Source organism: Poecilia formosa, unplaced genomic scaffold, assembly GCF_000485575.1.
Source record: "Poecilia formosa unplaced genomic scaffold, Poecilia_formosa-5.1.2 Scaffold4, whole genome shotgun sequence".
Lineage (NCBI taxonomy): Eukaryota > Metazoa > Chordata > Actinopteri > Cyprinodontiformes > Poeciliidae > Poecilia > Poecilia formosa.
The window spans coordinates 4,011,921-4,027,390 of NW_006799943.1; the positions used below are offsets into that span (position 1 = coordinate 4,011,921).

Consider the following 15,470-nt stretch of genomic DNA (forward strand, 5'->3'; position numbering starts at 1 on the left):
CAATAAACAAAACGTTAAACAAGAATGTAATGACTAAGAGTCATACCAGTTCAAAAAAAAAGATAGTTATTCTGGTCACTGCTTATTTAAGCTTTAGAGTGCATTCACATCAGCCTTGTTTAGTGCACTTTAATTGAACTCATGATGCACTCTACACCTCCACCCACGCTCGCACACACTTACATACATTGGAATTGGATTAATTTTGTGTCTTGCACTTTTCTATGCAACTACTATACGGCTGACTAATACGAAATGCACATCTTGTCAGTTACTTCAAAATTTCTTCAACACTACAGTTGTGTTGCTCTGAGCTCCAAAACAAACAACCCAAGCAGCAAATCCTCCAGAGTTTAGTGCTTAATACGTTCGGAGGGAACATGTTTTCAAAAAGCCATCGCCAAAACCAAACGGAGCACCTTTTAAAGCAGTCACCGACCCCTCTGTGCGCTTTCGATCCGAGCACCAGATAGAAAATGAAAATGCTTTTACTGCATGACTGCACTTACACAACCCACGACCCTCACATCATCCAGAGAGAGCAATCAAGAGTGACGTCAGGCGACTTTAAAATGCACTCCGGTAAACAAGCACTCTCTTTTTCCCTCCGAATTCACCGAACACACTTTCACACACAAAACAGAACATGCATTAAGAGGAGACTGTGGAGAGTCATGGAAATGTAGCTCCGGTCTTTTGGCAGGGTGTGCAGCTGCTTCAGGTGTGCAACTGGTTTGTTGTTCTTTGCATCAAAGAGACAGATTCCACTTGTTGAGTTAAGAAGCAGCAGCGTGTGTTTGATCTGCACTGCAGTGCTTATGCGGTGTTCAGTCTCGTCAAATAATTATTTTAGAGGTGGGTGTTAATTGAGTGGATATGCAGTGATGGAACAAGGTGCACCTGTTTCATTTCTGAGGGTCAGTATCATGTAAAATTGACTTTTTTGAGCTTTGCGAGTTATAATGTTATTCCAGCATCAAAAGCGTACCTGCAATGTTGCCCTGATTCTTTTATGCATATATGAGAAATCCTTGAATCCCCCGTGACACACCTCCTTCAGCTCCTTCAGACTAGCCAGCAGCAATTAGCAAATACCTGGTGTAATTGCACGTCTACTGAGCTCATGAAACACTGTTAAAAACTTTTTAAAGGGTTGATAGAGGAGCCATGTTGTAATGACTTCCTGAAGGCGGAGTTTCAGAAAAGGCAGGAGTTTCTTAAAGAGACTGAGGCCCAATTTCAAAGCATTAAGTTAAGAAGTCAAATTTCTTTTAAGTCATATTTCATATATAGAGGATTTTTATAACAACTGGTGATAACTTGGCTACTTGTAATATAAAATGGCACTATGGCACACTTTTGCATTCTCTGATTGTCTATTGTAAGATTTGTAAACTGTTTTATGTGGTCCACACCAAATTGCATAACTTTCCTTTTTTTTTTTCAGTTTTACCTGACTGATGATTTTTTTTTCAATGTTAACATTCAACAAAGGAGACTAAAACATAGTACCCTGTGTCAGTGTAGAGCAGCAAATAAAGTTATGCCTCATCTTTGTTGCTGTACAGTATGACAGTGGTGATGAAGACCCAGGCCAGATGGGAGCTGATGGAGCGGACAGATGTTTTCTACGTCGGGATCTCCCTTATAGTGACGGGGACGGTTCTGGTGGTCAGCAGTTTTCTCGCTCTGGGCTTCACTGGGACTTTTTTAGGTAAATTTCAAGTCGTTTCTGACAGTAAATGTAGAGTGTAATGGTACACATATTTATATGAAAAATATCCACTGTGGACCTGAGAATGCAGTGCAACATTCTGCAGCACAACTTTTAGAAGTGGCACCAAAACTAAACACAGTGGACTCCCAGCTGCCACTAACTTCCACTCTTTAGAAAAATGAAGATTTCAGCTACACTAAGTTTTTATTTTATTTTATTTATTTAAAAACCACGGCAATAGACTTAATAGCCTCCATTTTTAATCAGCATTAACTAAACAAAAGTAGGTAATAATTAACTGTATGCCTTAAGAGCTCTTATATTTATTAGCTTGATTTTTGAATGTACTTTCACTTATTATTCTCCCTATTATTATTTATGTATTCCATTTTCTTTTCCAATTACTAATTAGCTTCTTTCTAGTTGAAGAAAAACTCCTTAGTTTTAGTTTGTTTTTGGTGTGTTCAGTGAGTCTTTGCTCATTGTGATGATTTTCTGTCTTGTGCTGCTGAAAACATTCTGGCATCATTGCAAACAAACACGAGCGCTGCAGCAGTGACCGCTTGCTAATTCTTGAGATGTAGAGTGGGAGAGACTCATAAATGACCCAGACTGACTGTCCCATGCTTTTCCTGCCTCGCCCATGTCCATTACTGGGTTCAGATGGCTTCAGACAATCACAAAGGGGGACAGAAGAACCAACAGAAGGGGAGAGGAGTCCTCCATTTTGCATCTCTGAAGCGCACCAGTTAAAGAGGAGATTGGAAGAAGTGGGGGAGTGGATGCCACAGGAGAAGATGTCGCAATTATACACTGCAGTGATCAATTTAAATATCTATAGAAACAAGTGCAAGTGATTGTGAATGAAAGAACAGCAGGAAGCAGTTAAAAAAAAGCTCGTATTGGTTCTGGTGCAATTATGGAGGTTTTAGGAGTAGAAAATTATGCCCCAGTAAAAGGTGGCGCATGTGGAAAGACAACTGGTCCAGCTTTTTAGCTAGAAGCATGATGTCTTGTCCTCCAAGTGATGAGTCATTCAAGGATAAAAAGGCTCTGTAATTAGAGAAACACACATGTGCCAAGTCAAAGTATAACAGACAAGGTAGGGCTGAAACCAGAGGTTTGCATAAAGAGAACAAAAGAGCAACGGGATTCTTAAAAACTGAAGAAAGTCAGAACAAAAAGTATTCATAGGCCATAATTCAGATTCTTTCATGCCTCAACGGGCAATTCATTTTACAGCAAGTGACAATAGAAACAACAACAAGCAACAACAATGAATTTTTATCTATAGGTCATGGTACTAAACTCCACTGAGTTTAGTACCATGACCTTATGTGGTTAAAAACACATAAGGTGTTGATGCTGCTGTTTGCTGCACAAGCCTGCACCTTAATTCTGAAGAGAATTTCACTTGAAAAGATAAACACAAAGGTCTCTGTCTGTTGGCAAAATAAACATGATTTTTTTTCTCTCTTTAAAATCTTATATGAGGAGAAAGCCCGAACTGCAAGATGGAAAAAAGAAAAAATTCTGAGATTGAAATCAGAAGTCTCAGATTAAAGTCCGATATAAATCCCAGAATTGTGTGGAGAAATTCTAAATTATGTGGAAAACAGTCTGAATTCTGAGATGGGGAGATAAAGTAATAAAATCTGACATTAAAGACCTGAGATTAAAGTCTGAATCCGGAGATAAGTCTGACTTGAACCCCAGAAATGTGTGGAAAAAGTCTGAATCCTGAGATGGGGAAAAAGCACAAATTCTGAGAAAGAAAAAAAAAATCACAATTCTGATATAAAAATCTGAAATTTGATAATAAAGTCAGAATTCTGAAATAAAAGTCTCAGAATTTTGTGAAGAAAAAAATCTCAATTGTGAGAAAGAAGTCATAATTCTAAGGTGGACAAAAAGTAACAATTCTCAAATTAAAGTCTGGAAACTTTAATTTAAGAATTGTGAGTTAAACCCAGTATCGCGAGACATCGCATGACGGAGTGCTTTATGGGTTATGTCCATTATATCCTGATGATGCAAAATATTCTTTGGTGCTCCTTTTGACTTCACATGCTCCTGCAGCCACAGTTGATACAAGGTAATCAAGTGTCTGATCATCACAGGCTGTCAGCCCGTTCCATCTAAAAGCCGTCAGGAAATGGGTTCCATTTACCAGATTACCAATCCACCGCTCGGTTCTGCTCGGTGTGAGTGCGCGCTTCGTCTTTCTTTTCAGCTCCTGCGACTTTTAAGCATAGGACATTCAGGACATGTTCTTCGTTAAACAAGTGGCCTGACAATTTAAACTGCACGGCACAGGAGCAAAGACAAGTTTCCAGTTTAAATGAAGTCAGGATGCTGCTTTATTGGCCGCTTTTTTTTATATTCGTATAGAACAGTAAAGCAGTGAAAACAACATCGTTACAGTCGCGATTGGCTCCCAGATCTGAATGAAATGCCAGTCGTCACTTTGAGGGTCAGAACAATCGAGGCTGGCTATATTGTGGGAAGGCCAGGTGAGTCTGGGGGTCCGTTGAATGCCAAGCAGTTACGCTTATATAATCACCTTTCTTTTGCGCGCTGTTAAAAAAGAGCATACATAATGAAAAGGCGTTATGTAATTCGGACATTACCGGCCTCCATTTGACAGAAAACAGGGCCAGCAGCAACAAATGCGTAATTCAGTGGCTTTTTACCTGCTGCGTGTGTGTTTGTGTGTATGAATATTTCTACGTAGGTGGGCAGGGGAGGCATAAGAGAAATATTCAAATGTGCACATCCTGTTGCCCTCCATAAGACCAACTGGGTCAGATAACATTTGTGTTTGCCTGGGCACAACACTGGGAACTCATTGCATAGCAAAATGTGGTGGGTGTACGAGCTGCAGTGAGGAGTGTCCCAGTTCAGCTGACCTCACGTCCAACGACGCCGACCGCAAATAAACATCTTAAATAACTTTATCTTCACATGACTGAATAATGTACTTTCCAGGCCTATAGTATGAAAACGTCTTACATTACATGAAATTTCCATAGATGAGCCACGTTTTTAAAGTGCAGCACTTTCCGTAACCTTAGAAGAAGAAAACGCTGAAGGATAAAACGCAGCAGCTTTACTACCTTCTTTTGAACTTCTTTGAAAGCCTGTTCAGGTTGGCAGCAGATATGTCTCCTACTAGAATAGCTCCCTTTTTAGAAGCCTTCCTGCTGAACACTTTCCAGCTGACTGGTCACTGGTAAGGCCAGCCAGGCCTAAAATGGGCCATAATCGGTCAGCAGACAATTTCCCAACCCATCTCTAATTAGTGCAAAGTAGAGATGGAACACACACCCACACAGACACACACACACGCACAAACACAAAAACAAACACATAGGAGAAAATGATGTTTCCAGAGTGCTGCTAGCGTAATAAATGCAAAACTGTTTTTACGTTATCATGGTCATTAAAATTACATTTGACGGAATTCAATGTTTAGTCAAAAAAAATCAAAAAGTAAATAAAAATCCAGTCGAACTTTGTTGTCATTTAGCTGTTTCTGTGATTTAGTTTGTTTTAAAGGAACTCTTTAACCCAATGTTTCTGTGTTTGTTGTATAGGCGACTACTTTGGCATACTGATGGATGAGAAGGTGACCGGTTTCCCCTTCAGCGTCGTAGAGAACCCGATGTACTGGGGCAGCACAGCCAACTACCTCGGCCTCGCGCTCATGTGAGTAAATGTTGCCCGTTTTCTACTGACGGACTTGTTGCAAACAATTCGCTGTTAATCACCATCTTGAAAGTTTGTCGCCCCGAGACGATGAAACTCCAGCAGAATTGATGCGTTTGGCTGAGCGGAGCGGCAGCGGCGTACGTCAAACGGCGCTCTAAATGAGGAGAGTGCACGCATAATTAATGAACCCCCGACCTAAAAATGGAACATGTTGTTGTTCTCCGAGTTGCAAGTCACGGCTGAAAAACGCAGCAAGGTAAAATAAGTTTTACGTGTGCCCCCAGTCTCCATGGCAACTGTGACAAAATGGCTGGGAGATTAGCGTGTGTGGTTGCTAGGCAAGCTTTTATGGAGTTGATGACCAGACTAATAAAAGCTCAGTCTCCTTTTTTTCCCCTCTCTCTTCTTCATCACTTTTTTTCCCCTCATTGCTGTTAAGACTCGTCTGGATTAGGGACGCTTTCTTACACCTCTACTTAATTTTGCTATTTTCAAATGTCTCTCTTCTTTGTCTTGCTTGGTCAGTTTTAAATGCAGTTCCCTTCACACTTAGTAGCATAGTTGTAAAATGCATTAAAACCCTCAAAATTGTTCTTTTTCATTGTGTGCATAGTCAAACCAAAACTTTAATTTGAGTCGACATAGAACAATGAATTGAATAACAATAATTTAATTTGATTTAACACAGGAATTTCAGGTAAGAATAGCTAGTTTTTATTTTACAAATATTTCCCAAAAATGCTAAGCAACATGGCCCAAGATTTAATTTATAAAAAAACAGTGAAAGGGGGAATCTGCCATGGGAGTGAAAACGTTTTGGAGGCTTTGTAGGTAAGAGGGCTAGAAAATGTAAAGTTGGATATCATTTGTGTCAAAATTAAATTTGATTTTGAATTTATGGAAGGCATCACCAACAGGAAGTAGATACATGATCAACTAAACAGAACAGAGGAAGAACACCTGCAGTACATGCATACTAGTGCCAGAACTTTAACGTGTTAGTTTCCATTAATTAATGGAACTAATTAATTACATTGATTTTAAGGGGCAACAAATATAAAAGCGATTAATCACTTTTTTTCTTCTTTATTAACATACTAAAGTCTTGTATTCACGTTTCTGGTATGGCCATAAATCTAACGCACAAGCTAACAACAGGGCTACACGATGAAGCTACACCAACCTGGTGGAATGACAATTACAATAATGCTTTTTTGTGTGTTTATGGATTTTTAAGCATCATCACATTGAGTTGGCTGTTGCTACAATGAATCTTAGTTCTTGTAATGCTAAACAAAGTCCACAATAACTGACAACGATGGGATAAATGGCTATTCAGAGGGTGAGAAAATGAAGTCACTTTAGTTGGAAAGATGTCCTTTCTGTAATACAACATTGGCCAGTTTTTAAGTTTTGCAAATAACCTCATTTAGTGATTTCAAACATCTTTTTAATTCTTTAAAGAAACTGTGGCTGCACAGTTTTGTGCTTGGCAACACGTTGCCTTGCAACAAGAAGGTCCTGGGTTTGTCTTTCTGAATAAAGTTTCCATGTTCTGCATACACGTCTTTTATCACTACTTAAATTTCTCATTGAATTTATTTTCTAAATCATGTTGTGACTAATAAGATTAACCTTAGGAGTGTTTTTGTTTACTGTGAGTGAACGGTCTGAGGCTGTGAAGGATAACAGCCTCTCCGTTAGCCCTCGAACCCCATCAGCTTTTTCTGTCCTGTTTGTGTGAACTGGCCACCAAATGAGCTCACACCTGTTAGAAAATGTACTGGAAATGTTGCATTAAGACAAGCTGAACAGAGCGGAGTATATAAAATGGAATCTAAATATAGCTGCTTCATGTTTTTCCATCTAGTGACTAAATATTGGATTTGGTTTTTTTTTAGTTTTTTTTTTTAGATCATGTCAACAAATTGGTGAAGTAGAGCTTTATTTTTTAACCAACAGCTTTTAGTACCAACATATCCAGTAAGCAATAATTTGCAGAACTATATTTGCAACAATCTAATTTTATTTTCAAAATGTAGTAAAATGTAAGTTAAAATACTTCATTGCAAACAGAAGCGTTTTGTAATTGGTCTGTTTTGTGGTGACACTTTGCAACAGACATTTTATCACAGCTGATAAAATGCATCTAATTAAAATAGATCTGTTTTTAAAAGCCTAATTCACAGCAGACTCTCAGAAACTATAAAACAATAAAGTACATTCTAATTTGGCTTATAGTTCGTACAATTAAGTCTAGAATTGCTCAGTTTTCCAAAAGATTTACGTCAATATCTGGGTTGCCCTGTGGTAGACTAGTGAACATTACCCAATGACTGTCGTCTACACCTGCATGAACAAGCAGGTACAGATGATGGACGAAAGAATAATGGATTCTGGAGGTCACATAAATAAGAGCTCTGGTATATAGAGGCAAATGAAGCATGAAAACATAAAAGGGAATCTAGCTTTATAGTTTATAGTATTCAGATGTTGAGTGATGGTGTGGAAATTCTACAATCATCTCGGTTTTTAGTTGTTGTGCACCTTCCCCTACCCTTTGCTCGCTTTTGAAAGGTTCGTTTTGTTAAAACCGTCTTCGCCGAGTGCATTACAACTGTGGTCAGTTATATCAGAGACATTCATCATGTGGTGGGGCATGGGGTCTCTGAGAGACACGGAACAAAGACGCTCCCAGTCTGAGAAGATCACTCTGCGCTCTGGGCCACATCACGCCCTCAAACTCTGGGCTGCCATGTTGGAGCGCAGCCACATAAGCACTGGCTTGATTGGGAATCTGATTGGCTGGTGACAAAGCAGTGCTTCGTTGTATTGATAGTATTGATAGGAGCTAGTAAATCAATGTCGTTTTGACATCAATGGCATTTGCCCTTTTTGGCATTGAAATGTCCCTCCGGGTATACTGTAGTTGTTTTTCTTGTTGCTGGTAAATCTCGAGGTCATTAAATTTGGAAATTTTCCATTTGCTTCCCGATAACTACAGTAACAAGCAAAGAGTAAAGATTATTTTTGCTCCATTTGCCATTTTGTACCGTTATAGTTTTGCTTGGTTCTTATCCAGCTTATGCTTGTCCAGGTGTAGTCGGCTGCACAGCCAAAAATTCTGAAATAAAAACAGAAATGTTATGATCATCGACTGGTTGACGTATTCAGACACTATGTATCGTCACATTCTTAAAATAATAGTCCTAGTGATTTTTTATTTTTTTTGCTAAAAGTGGATTTTTGGGGGGGAAATCACCACCTCTGTCTTTCTAAAAAATATTTTGGGCAAGAAAAAAAAATCACTATTAGCTAAAAATAACTGACCATTATTTTAGGGTGATGATGACTGTATGTTAATTTATGTTCTAAGACATTCTTTTCCATAAAAGAGTTATATGAGATTACTTATACCAATAATAACATACAAATCAATGGGAGAATAATAAAATTCTGATGTCACATTTTGTTAATTTGCCTGTCCCCAAAACGGGAGCTCATCTGCTCTTTCTGGATCAGGTGATAATGAGCTTGTACTGAGAATCACTCTGAGTCACACAGCGTGAAACACACACAGATGAAAGGGGCAACTTTTAAATAGTACTTCCCCACTGTCAGCTCCTCGCCGCTTTTCAAGCGGAAGCGTAAATTGAGGGAGTGTTTCTCTCAAATGGACATAACGTGACACAATCAAGTCAACCGGCGGTGACCAGGTTTGGTCACAATATTTGTAGTAACAAGGTTTTGGAAATGGGTCAGTAGCACAAAGAAACCGTGAAACGAGGTCCGTTGAGTCATGGCGTCAGATTGGTCCGTCTGAATAAGTGGGAGGCGAATGTTGTGCATAACATCTGAAGCCGATTGAAGCCATGAGAGGAATGTCATCGCAGCTGTTCCATCGCTGACATAGAAATCAAAGTCATGTTAAAACACTTTAAATGCAAATGTATTGTATCAATGTGTGCATTGATAGTCTGGAGTTTTCTGGAGTGTATGTTTCATGGGGTAAAAAATAATCTTTGTGTTTCACAGCACAGAGACAAGGCAGATAGTCAAAGTCCTAATTCATTGACCGATCACCTGTATGTATGATATTTGCACTAGAAATTAGGCCAAAAATACTTAGTAAGATCTTGTGTTTTTCCAGTGATTGTTAAATGAATGAAGATGGCAGCCCAGTCAAAGTGTAATTTCAAGTAAATATGCTATGCCTAGCTCTTTAGTATACCTCACCAAAGCCCTGCAGTCTGTGCTAGATTATTTGTTTTTATTCTGAGAAATCTAATGGTTTTCCCAAATTTTACTAAGGGTTCTAAGGTACTAAGGTTCTTCTCCATTGCATCTTCAAATTCCTTTAGTTCCTGTTTACCTCTGTTTAGACATTGTATACTGCTGGTTGAGGGGAAAGTGACAGAGCTACAGAACGTTACACGGCTGCATCTGTGCATCCCATTTTGGATAGACCCCTTTTGGGTTCTATTACATGAGTCTTAATCGGCAGGTACTTTACCGCCAATGCCACTTCAAACTAAAGAGAATAACAGCAACTGGATGTAGAGTTTATCATCTACTTCTCAACGTAAAGGTGAACTTTGGGGGTATTGACAGGCAGGTTGATTGGTGTTCCTTGTCCTCCGCAAAATCCATAGACCACGAGCCTTAATGGCCTTTGTTTATGTTAATCTGTATAATCTGAGAAGCAGACACATGACAGTAATGTGTGCCGCAGCTGACTGATGACAGTTGCAGATTCAGGTAACGTAGATAGCAACGCTGCAGAGCCACTCATCTCCCTCAGCATTCAGCCTGATCTTCTGTCACACACATTGGCTGTGGACATCTTAATGTTTGTGTTAGACAAGGAGTAATTGTATTTCTGGTTTGCTGATTTAGGTTAGGGGTTTCTGCAAAGATTGCTTTGTTATTATGACCTTTACCCACACTAAAGCAACTTTCGAAGTTGTTCTGCTTGTACAATTTATCTGTGAAACAAGTTACCATGCTGACCTCGTGCCTGCAGTGAGTTGGCTGACCTGTCACCTACTAAAAGCATCTTCTAAACTGGTGACCAGCTAAGACAGCCAGCAAGAGCCTTCACATTTTCTGTTAAGGCTAACGCTAGCATCTAATCCATGAAGAGTAAGCCGATTTCAGCCATCTTAAAAAGCTCCAGTCTTAAGTTACTTTCTTGGAAGAAGAATTCAACTGTCATGCAAATTGTGAGTTAAATTTTAAAAATGTCACAACAGAAGGGGGGAAAAAAAGAAAATTCAAATTAGGCATGTTTCCATCTACTGGTTTGGAGCAAATCAACCAGGCTACGCAAAACGTAACTTGGTCAGATGTTGACGACGTCAGACCCGTTTGACATGGAACATTAGTGAACCTCCCTAGACGTGGCCAGATGACTCAGAAATCAACTCAAGACTGATTAAACAGCTCATCCAAAAAGTCACTAAAGAACCCAGAGAAGCTTTTAAAGAACCAAGGTAGTAGTTCCAGAAATTTTGGGTGAAAATAATTTTACAAAATAGGCAGCATACTTTTCTTTTTCTTTTTTTTTTTTCATTTATTCAAAAACTATGCTTTTCAAATTACATCACCACTCTGCACAAAAAGCTATTTACTTTGGCTCAAATAACGCTGTTTCATAACTTATGGTCTTGGCACTACAGTCACATTTGTCTATTATGAGTTATAGATTTTTTTCGTTGTCACTGAATGAATCTTTTTTTTTTTACCCAGCTGTATTCTGATCACTTCCACATACACATGTATGTCACATGTGTATGTCACATGTGTATGTGGACACAAATGTGTCACATTTCTCATCTGTAATATGTAGGACAGGTAGTTCTTGGTCTTTTCTTGCCTGATGTGTTCCAGTGAAGTTAAATAGGGATCTCCTTTTGTCTCAGCGATGTCGTCATACCCTCTTATCTATCTTCTGTTTTTCTCTCTGGTTCTGTCTCCAGTGGTGCCAGTCCTGTTGGGTTGGTTCTTACTGCCATAGTGGTCCTGGCTTACAAAGTGGCCATAAGGTTCGAAGGGTAAGTCTCAAAAGCCTGGTTGTTATTTCTCACAAATGTATTAGAGTTATTAATAATGGGGGGAAAAATTTCCAGATGGGGTTTCATGACAATGTGCCTGATCCATACGGGCAGAATAGCCTATATTTGTGTTCCTATACTCTTCACAATCAGAGTTTGAAATTAATTTAAATGTCATGAAATGTTAAGATGTACTTTATTTTGAAAAAGCAACATCGTTGGTGCATTTTCTGGCATAACATCGGCATCTACGTGTTTAGCTGTTTCAGGAGATGTGGAGGAAAAAAACCCCAGCTGATTATCATACCAGGCTTTATTGGGTGTTCACATGTGTTTATTTTGGTTTTGGAGAATGAATTGAAAGTTTAAAGTAAGCACATGGCAAACTAACCTCTCCCAACACATCACTCAACCCACGCCGGTAAAGTGAGTTCGAAAAAATGATACTTCAATAAAGACATTCACCATAAAAATACAGGTGAAAAAAAAACAATGTTCTATTGTTCATAAGTATTTTGAAATCATTTTAAAGTTTGTCTCAACAAAACTGAAACAAACCAGCCAGACAATGTCTCTAGAAGTGGTTTGAGTGGCTGTGTATGGGTGTGGGTGTATGTAAGGCTTGCTGTTGGTTTTTATTTATTTTTTATTTTGCTTCTGTCAGTAAGCCGGAGACATCTCAAGGACTGACGTGGGTTGGCAGGCTTCTGAATTTTCTGTTGGCTGCTGTACTGAAAGTGTTGCTTTAGGTTACTGAGGGTTTTTGAGAAGAGGCTGTATCCGTCGATTCGAACACAGACTGCATGTTTTCAGTCTCGCAAAAGCATCTACACCCCTAAGACATTAAAATTAATAAATAAATAAATAACCTCAGTAAAACACAATGAAGTTTGCAGTTTACAGAGATTTAAGGGACTCAAATTAACTCACAAGAGGAAATTTGTGCAAAGTTTTTCTCCTTTTTTGTACACTCCGCTTTTACCCCGTGGCTAATATAAATTCTTTATATCTCAAACCCAAGATTTAAGAAGGAGTGTGATTTTCAGCATTATTTGCAGCTACATTCAAGCTGGAGATGTGCAGGTGCCAGATTTAACCACACGCTGCGATGATTACGGGAGCCGTGTGCTGTATCTGTCATCTGTGTGTCTCACTGATTCTCAATAGTACTATTAGTTAAGATGTGCGTGTGTGCATGCGTGTGTGTGTGTGTGTGTGTGTGTCTGTGGCTAAGGGAAAATTGCCTCATTCGAGTTGGTAAGAATCACCAGTGTGAGAGAGGCAGAAACCCAGCAGAGAACAGGTGGTGATGAAGTGAATGCCGTCCAGCCCGGTCAACTCACAACTGTCATAAATCTAGGAGAAAAGAGGTGAGGATAGGTCAAATATTGGATTAAAAAAATATGTTTTTATGCCTGAGGAAGTTAAAGTGCAAACATTTCTGTATGTATGTGGGTGGCTAAAGTAGGTCAGTGTTTGTGTTTAGTTCAGAGTGACCTTATCAACCAACACTGAATGTCAGCTGGAAGAATATCTTCCGTTTTCTAACCTCGGTGTCAACTGTTCTTTTGCCTTTATCATAAACTGGGTCTGAAACCAAATATGTGACTTTTTTTTTTATTTTTCATCCTAATTTTTCTTGTCCGTTGCAGAGTAATTTTATTCACAAATCTAAAAACATGCTGAAGTCCTTTAGCCAAAATAGTTTCCAAAGTAGTTCTGCAACTAAATAGCTCTTCACAGATCAGCATTCAGCAGAGTAAAAACGGGCTTTCTATTTTCAGAATGGAATTTTAAAACGCCATTAATCCTCTTGACTAAACTCCTGCAGGGTCCATGCTACATTGTTGGATAACAAAAGCCAATTTCCGTTTAAACAGTGTAGAATTTGACTTGTGGGCAAATTTGGTAACATAAAATCTTACTAAAACTGTAAAATTACGTTGAGTTTTGACCTTAATTCCAGTTCTCCCCAGCGACAATGTTTTCTGATTGCATAAGTAGACATTTTTATTAACTGATGTTGTATCAAAATAAAATCAGGAGTTTAATTAAAGGAGCTCTTAGTTGTTAAAAAGCAGCAGCTGTTAATGAACTGCGTTTCAATCCAAATTTCACTCAATTCATTCGCAATCTGTCAGCAGAGACAAAGATATGTGAAGCAGAGCAGCTCGCTTTAGAAATCTGCCTCTATGCTTTCTTCTCATCTTTCTGTAGAGGCTCTTTTTGCAAACGTTAAAAGTTTTCTAGTTAGTATATTTTATGTTACTGGTTGTGCAATGCGACCTAAATCTGCTCTGACCTACTTCTGAACATCTGAGCTCACAGATATAAAAAAAAAAAGTTAAAATAGGAACCTTTACATAAGGAGAAATACAATGAGCTTCTGCCACTCAGCAGGTAACATACAAACACATCACATCCAGGTGTTTGTTGTAAGTCACAAACTGAGATGTAATGCAGACAGTCGTGGTATAAAGAAAGCAACTTGAAAAACTCAGTGTGGACAGATTTGAAATGGATCTAGATCCAAATCAGGTTTGATGTGTAAACCTAGTTACTCTGACTAAATCTGACCTGTACATCTTCCCACATTACTTTGGCGGAATGATTTCGGTTTATTGAAGTTTGCAGACGATCCTCAATCTCTCTTGAGGGCCCAACCAAGCATTTCAACTGAAGTTAGGGTCTGGACTTTGACTGGACTGCTGCAACAACTTGACTCTTTTCTTTTTGAGCCATTCTGCTATCGCTTTGTTGATTTGAGTAAGGTCATTGATGACCCTGTTTTGACTCATCTTCTTCTGTCAGATGAACTCCTTTTGCCTGTTTCCTTCCTCATCAGGGTCGTCTTGTTTGTTTAACTCGCGTCCTCTGACGGTCAGGCAGCAATGGCAGGAAGGTGTTCAATCAGCTTTCCCAAGATGAGGCGTTCAGGCTGACAGACAAGTGTAGGAAAACCAACACTGAATCTTAAATTGAATGCTACACCAGCTTTCGTGGCGATTAAAGCAATCCATGTATAAGAAGATTTAATACTGGGCAACAGGAGCGGGTCACGACTGCGACGCCGGTCAGCCGTGGTGTCATTTATCGTCCACTGGGGAGCTAAAGATTTAACCACACGCTGCGCTGATTACGGGAGCCGTGTACTATATTTGTCTAACGTGTGTCTCACTGATTCTCAGTAGTACTATTAGTTAAGGGGTGTGTGTGTGTGTGTGTGTGTGTGTGTGTGTGTGTGTGCGTGTGTGTGTGTGTGTGTGTGTGTGTGTGTGTGTGGCTAAGGGAAAATTACCTCACACAGTGATTCTAGTGGGTAAGAATCACAGGCAGGAACCCAGCAGAGAACAGGTGGTGATGAGGTGAATGCTAGGCAGCCGAGTCAGTTCACAACCATCATAAATTTAGTATAAATGAGGTGCAGACAGGTGAAATGTTGGTTAAAAAAACACTTTGTGGTTATTAAAATTGACTTTTTATTCCTACTTATTTATCTTTTGGTTTCTGTTCTAACATTTGTTCCTAATTAGGTGTAAAAAGCAAAGGCAAGGAAAATTCTGATTATTTGATTCAGTTTTTCACATTCATCACTTGACGTCTTAAACCTCAGAATTTCAAAAACTTAAAGAACAAATCCAGCTCAATGTTTTATTTATTATTATGAAAATAAAATCTCACTGTAGATGTCTATAGGTAGCAAAAGTAGGTTTAGTTCAGTTTAGCCTTGACAACACGGCCANCACAAACACAAAAACAAACACATAGGAGAAAATGATGTTTCCAGAGTGCTGCTAGCGTAATAAATGCAAAACTGTTTTTACGTTATCATGGCCATTAAAATTACATTTGACGGAATTCAATGTTTAGTCAAAAAAAATCAAAAAGTAAATAAAAATCCAATCGAACTTTGTTGTCATTTAGCTGTTTCTGTGATTTAGTTTGTTTTAAAGGAACTCTTTAACCCAATGTTTCTGTGTTTGTTGTAT

The 15,470-nt window shown here is 38.9% G+C and overlaps 1 protein-coding gene across 1 annotated transcript in view; it reads left to right on the plus strand.

Moving 5' to 3' along the window:
* Positions 1-12,207, plus strand: part of pemt (phosphatidylethanolamine N-methyltransferase) — a 52,565-nt gene extending 40,358 nt beyond the window's left edge. The window contains exons 4-6 of the mRNA XM_007560438.2: positions 1,569-1,714; positions 5,314-5,425; positions 11,407-12,207. Of these exons, the coding sequence (XP_007560500.1) occupies positions 1,569-1,714; positions 5,314-5,425; positions 11,407-11,485 (337 nt within the window). The 3' untranslated portion in view covers positions 11,486-12,207. The remainder of the gene's footprint in view (positions 1-1,568; positions 1,715-5,313; positions 5,426-11,406) is intronic.
* The last annotated feature ends 3,263 nt before the right edge of the window (positions 12,208-15,470 follow it).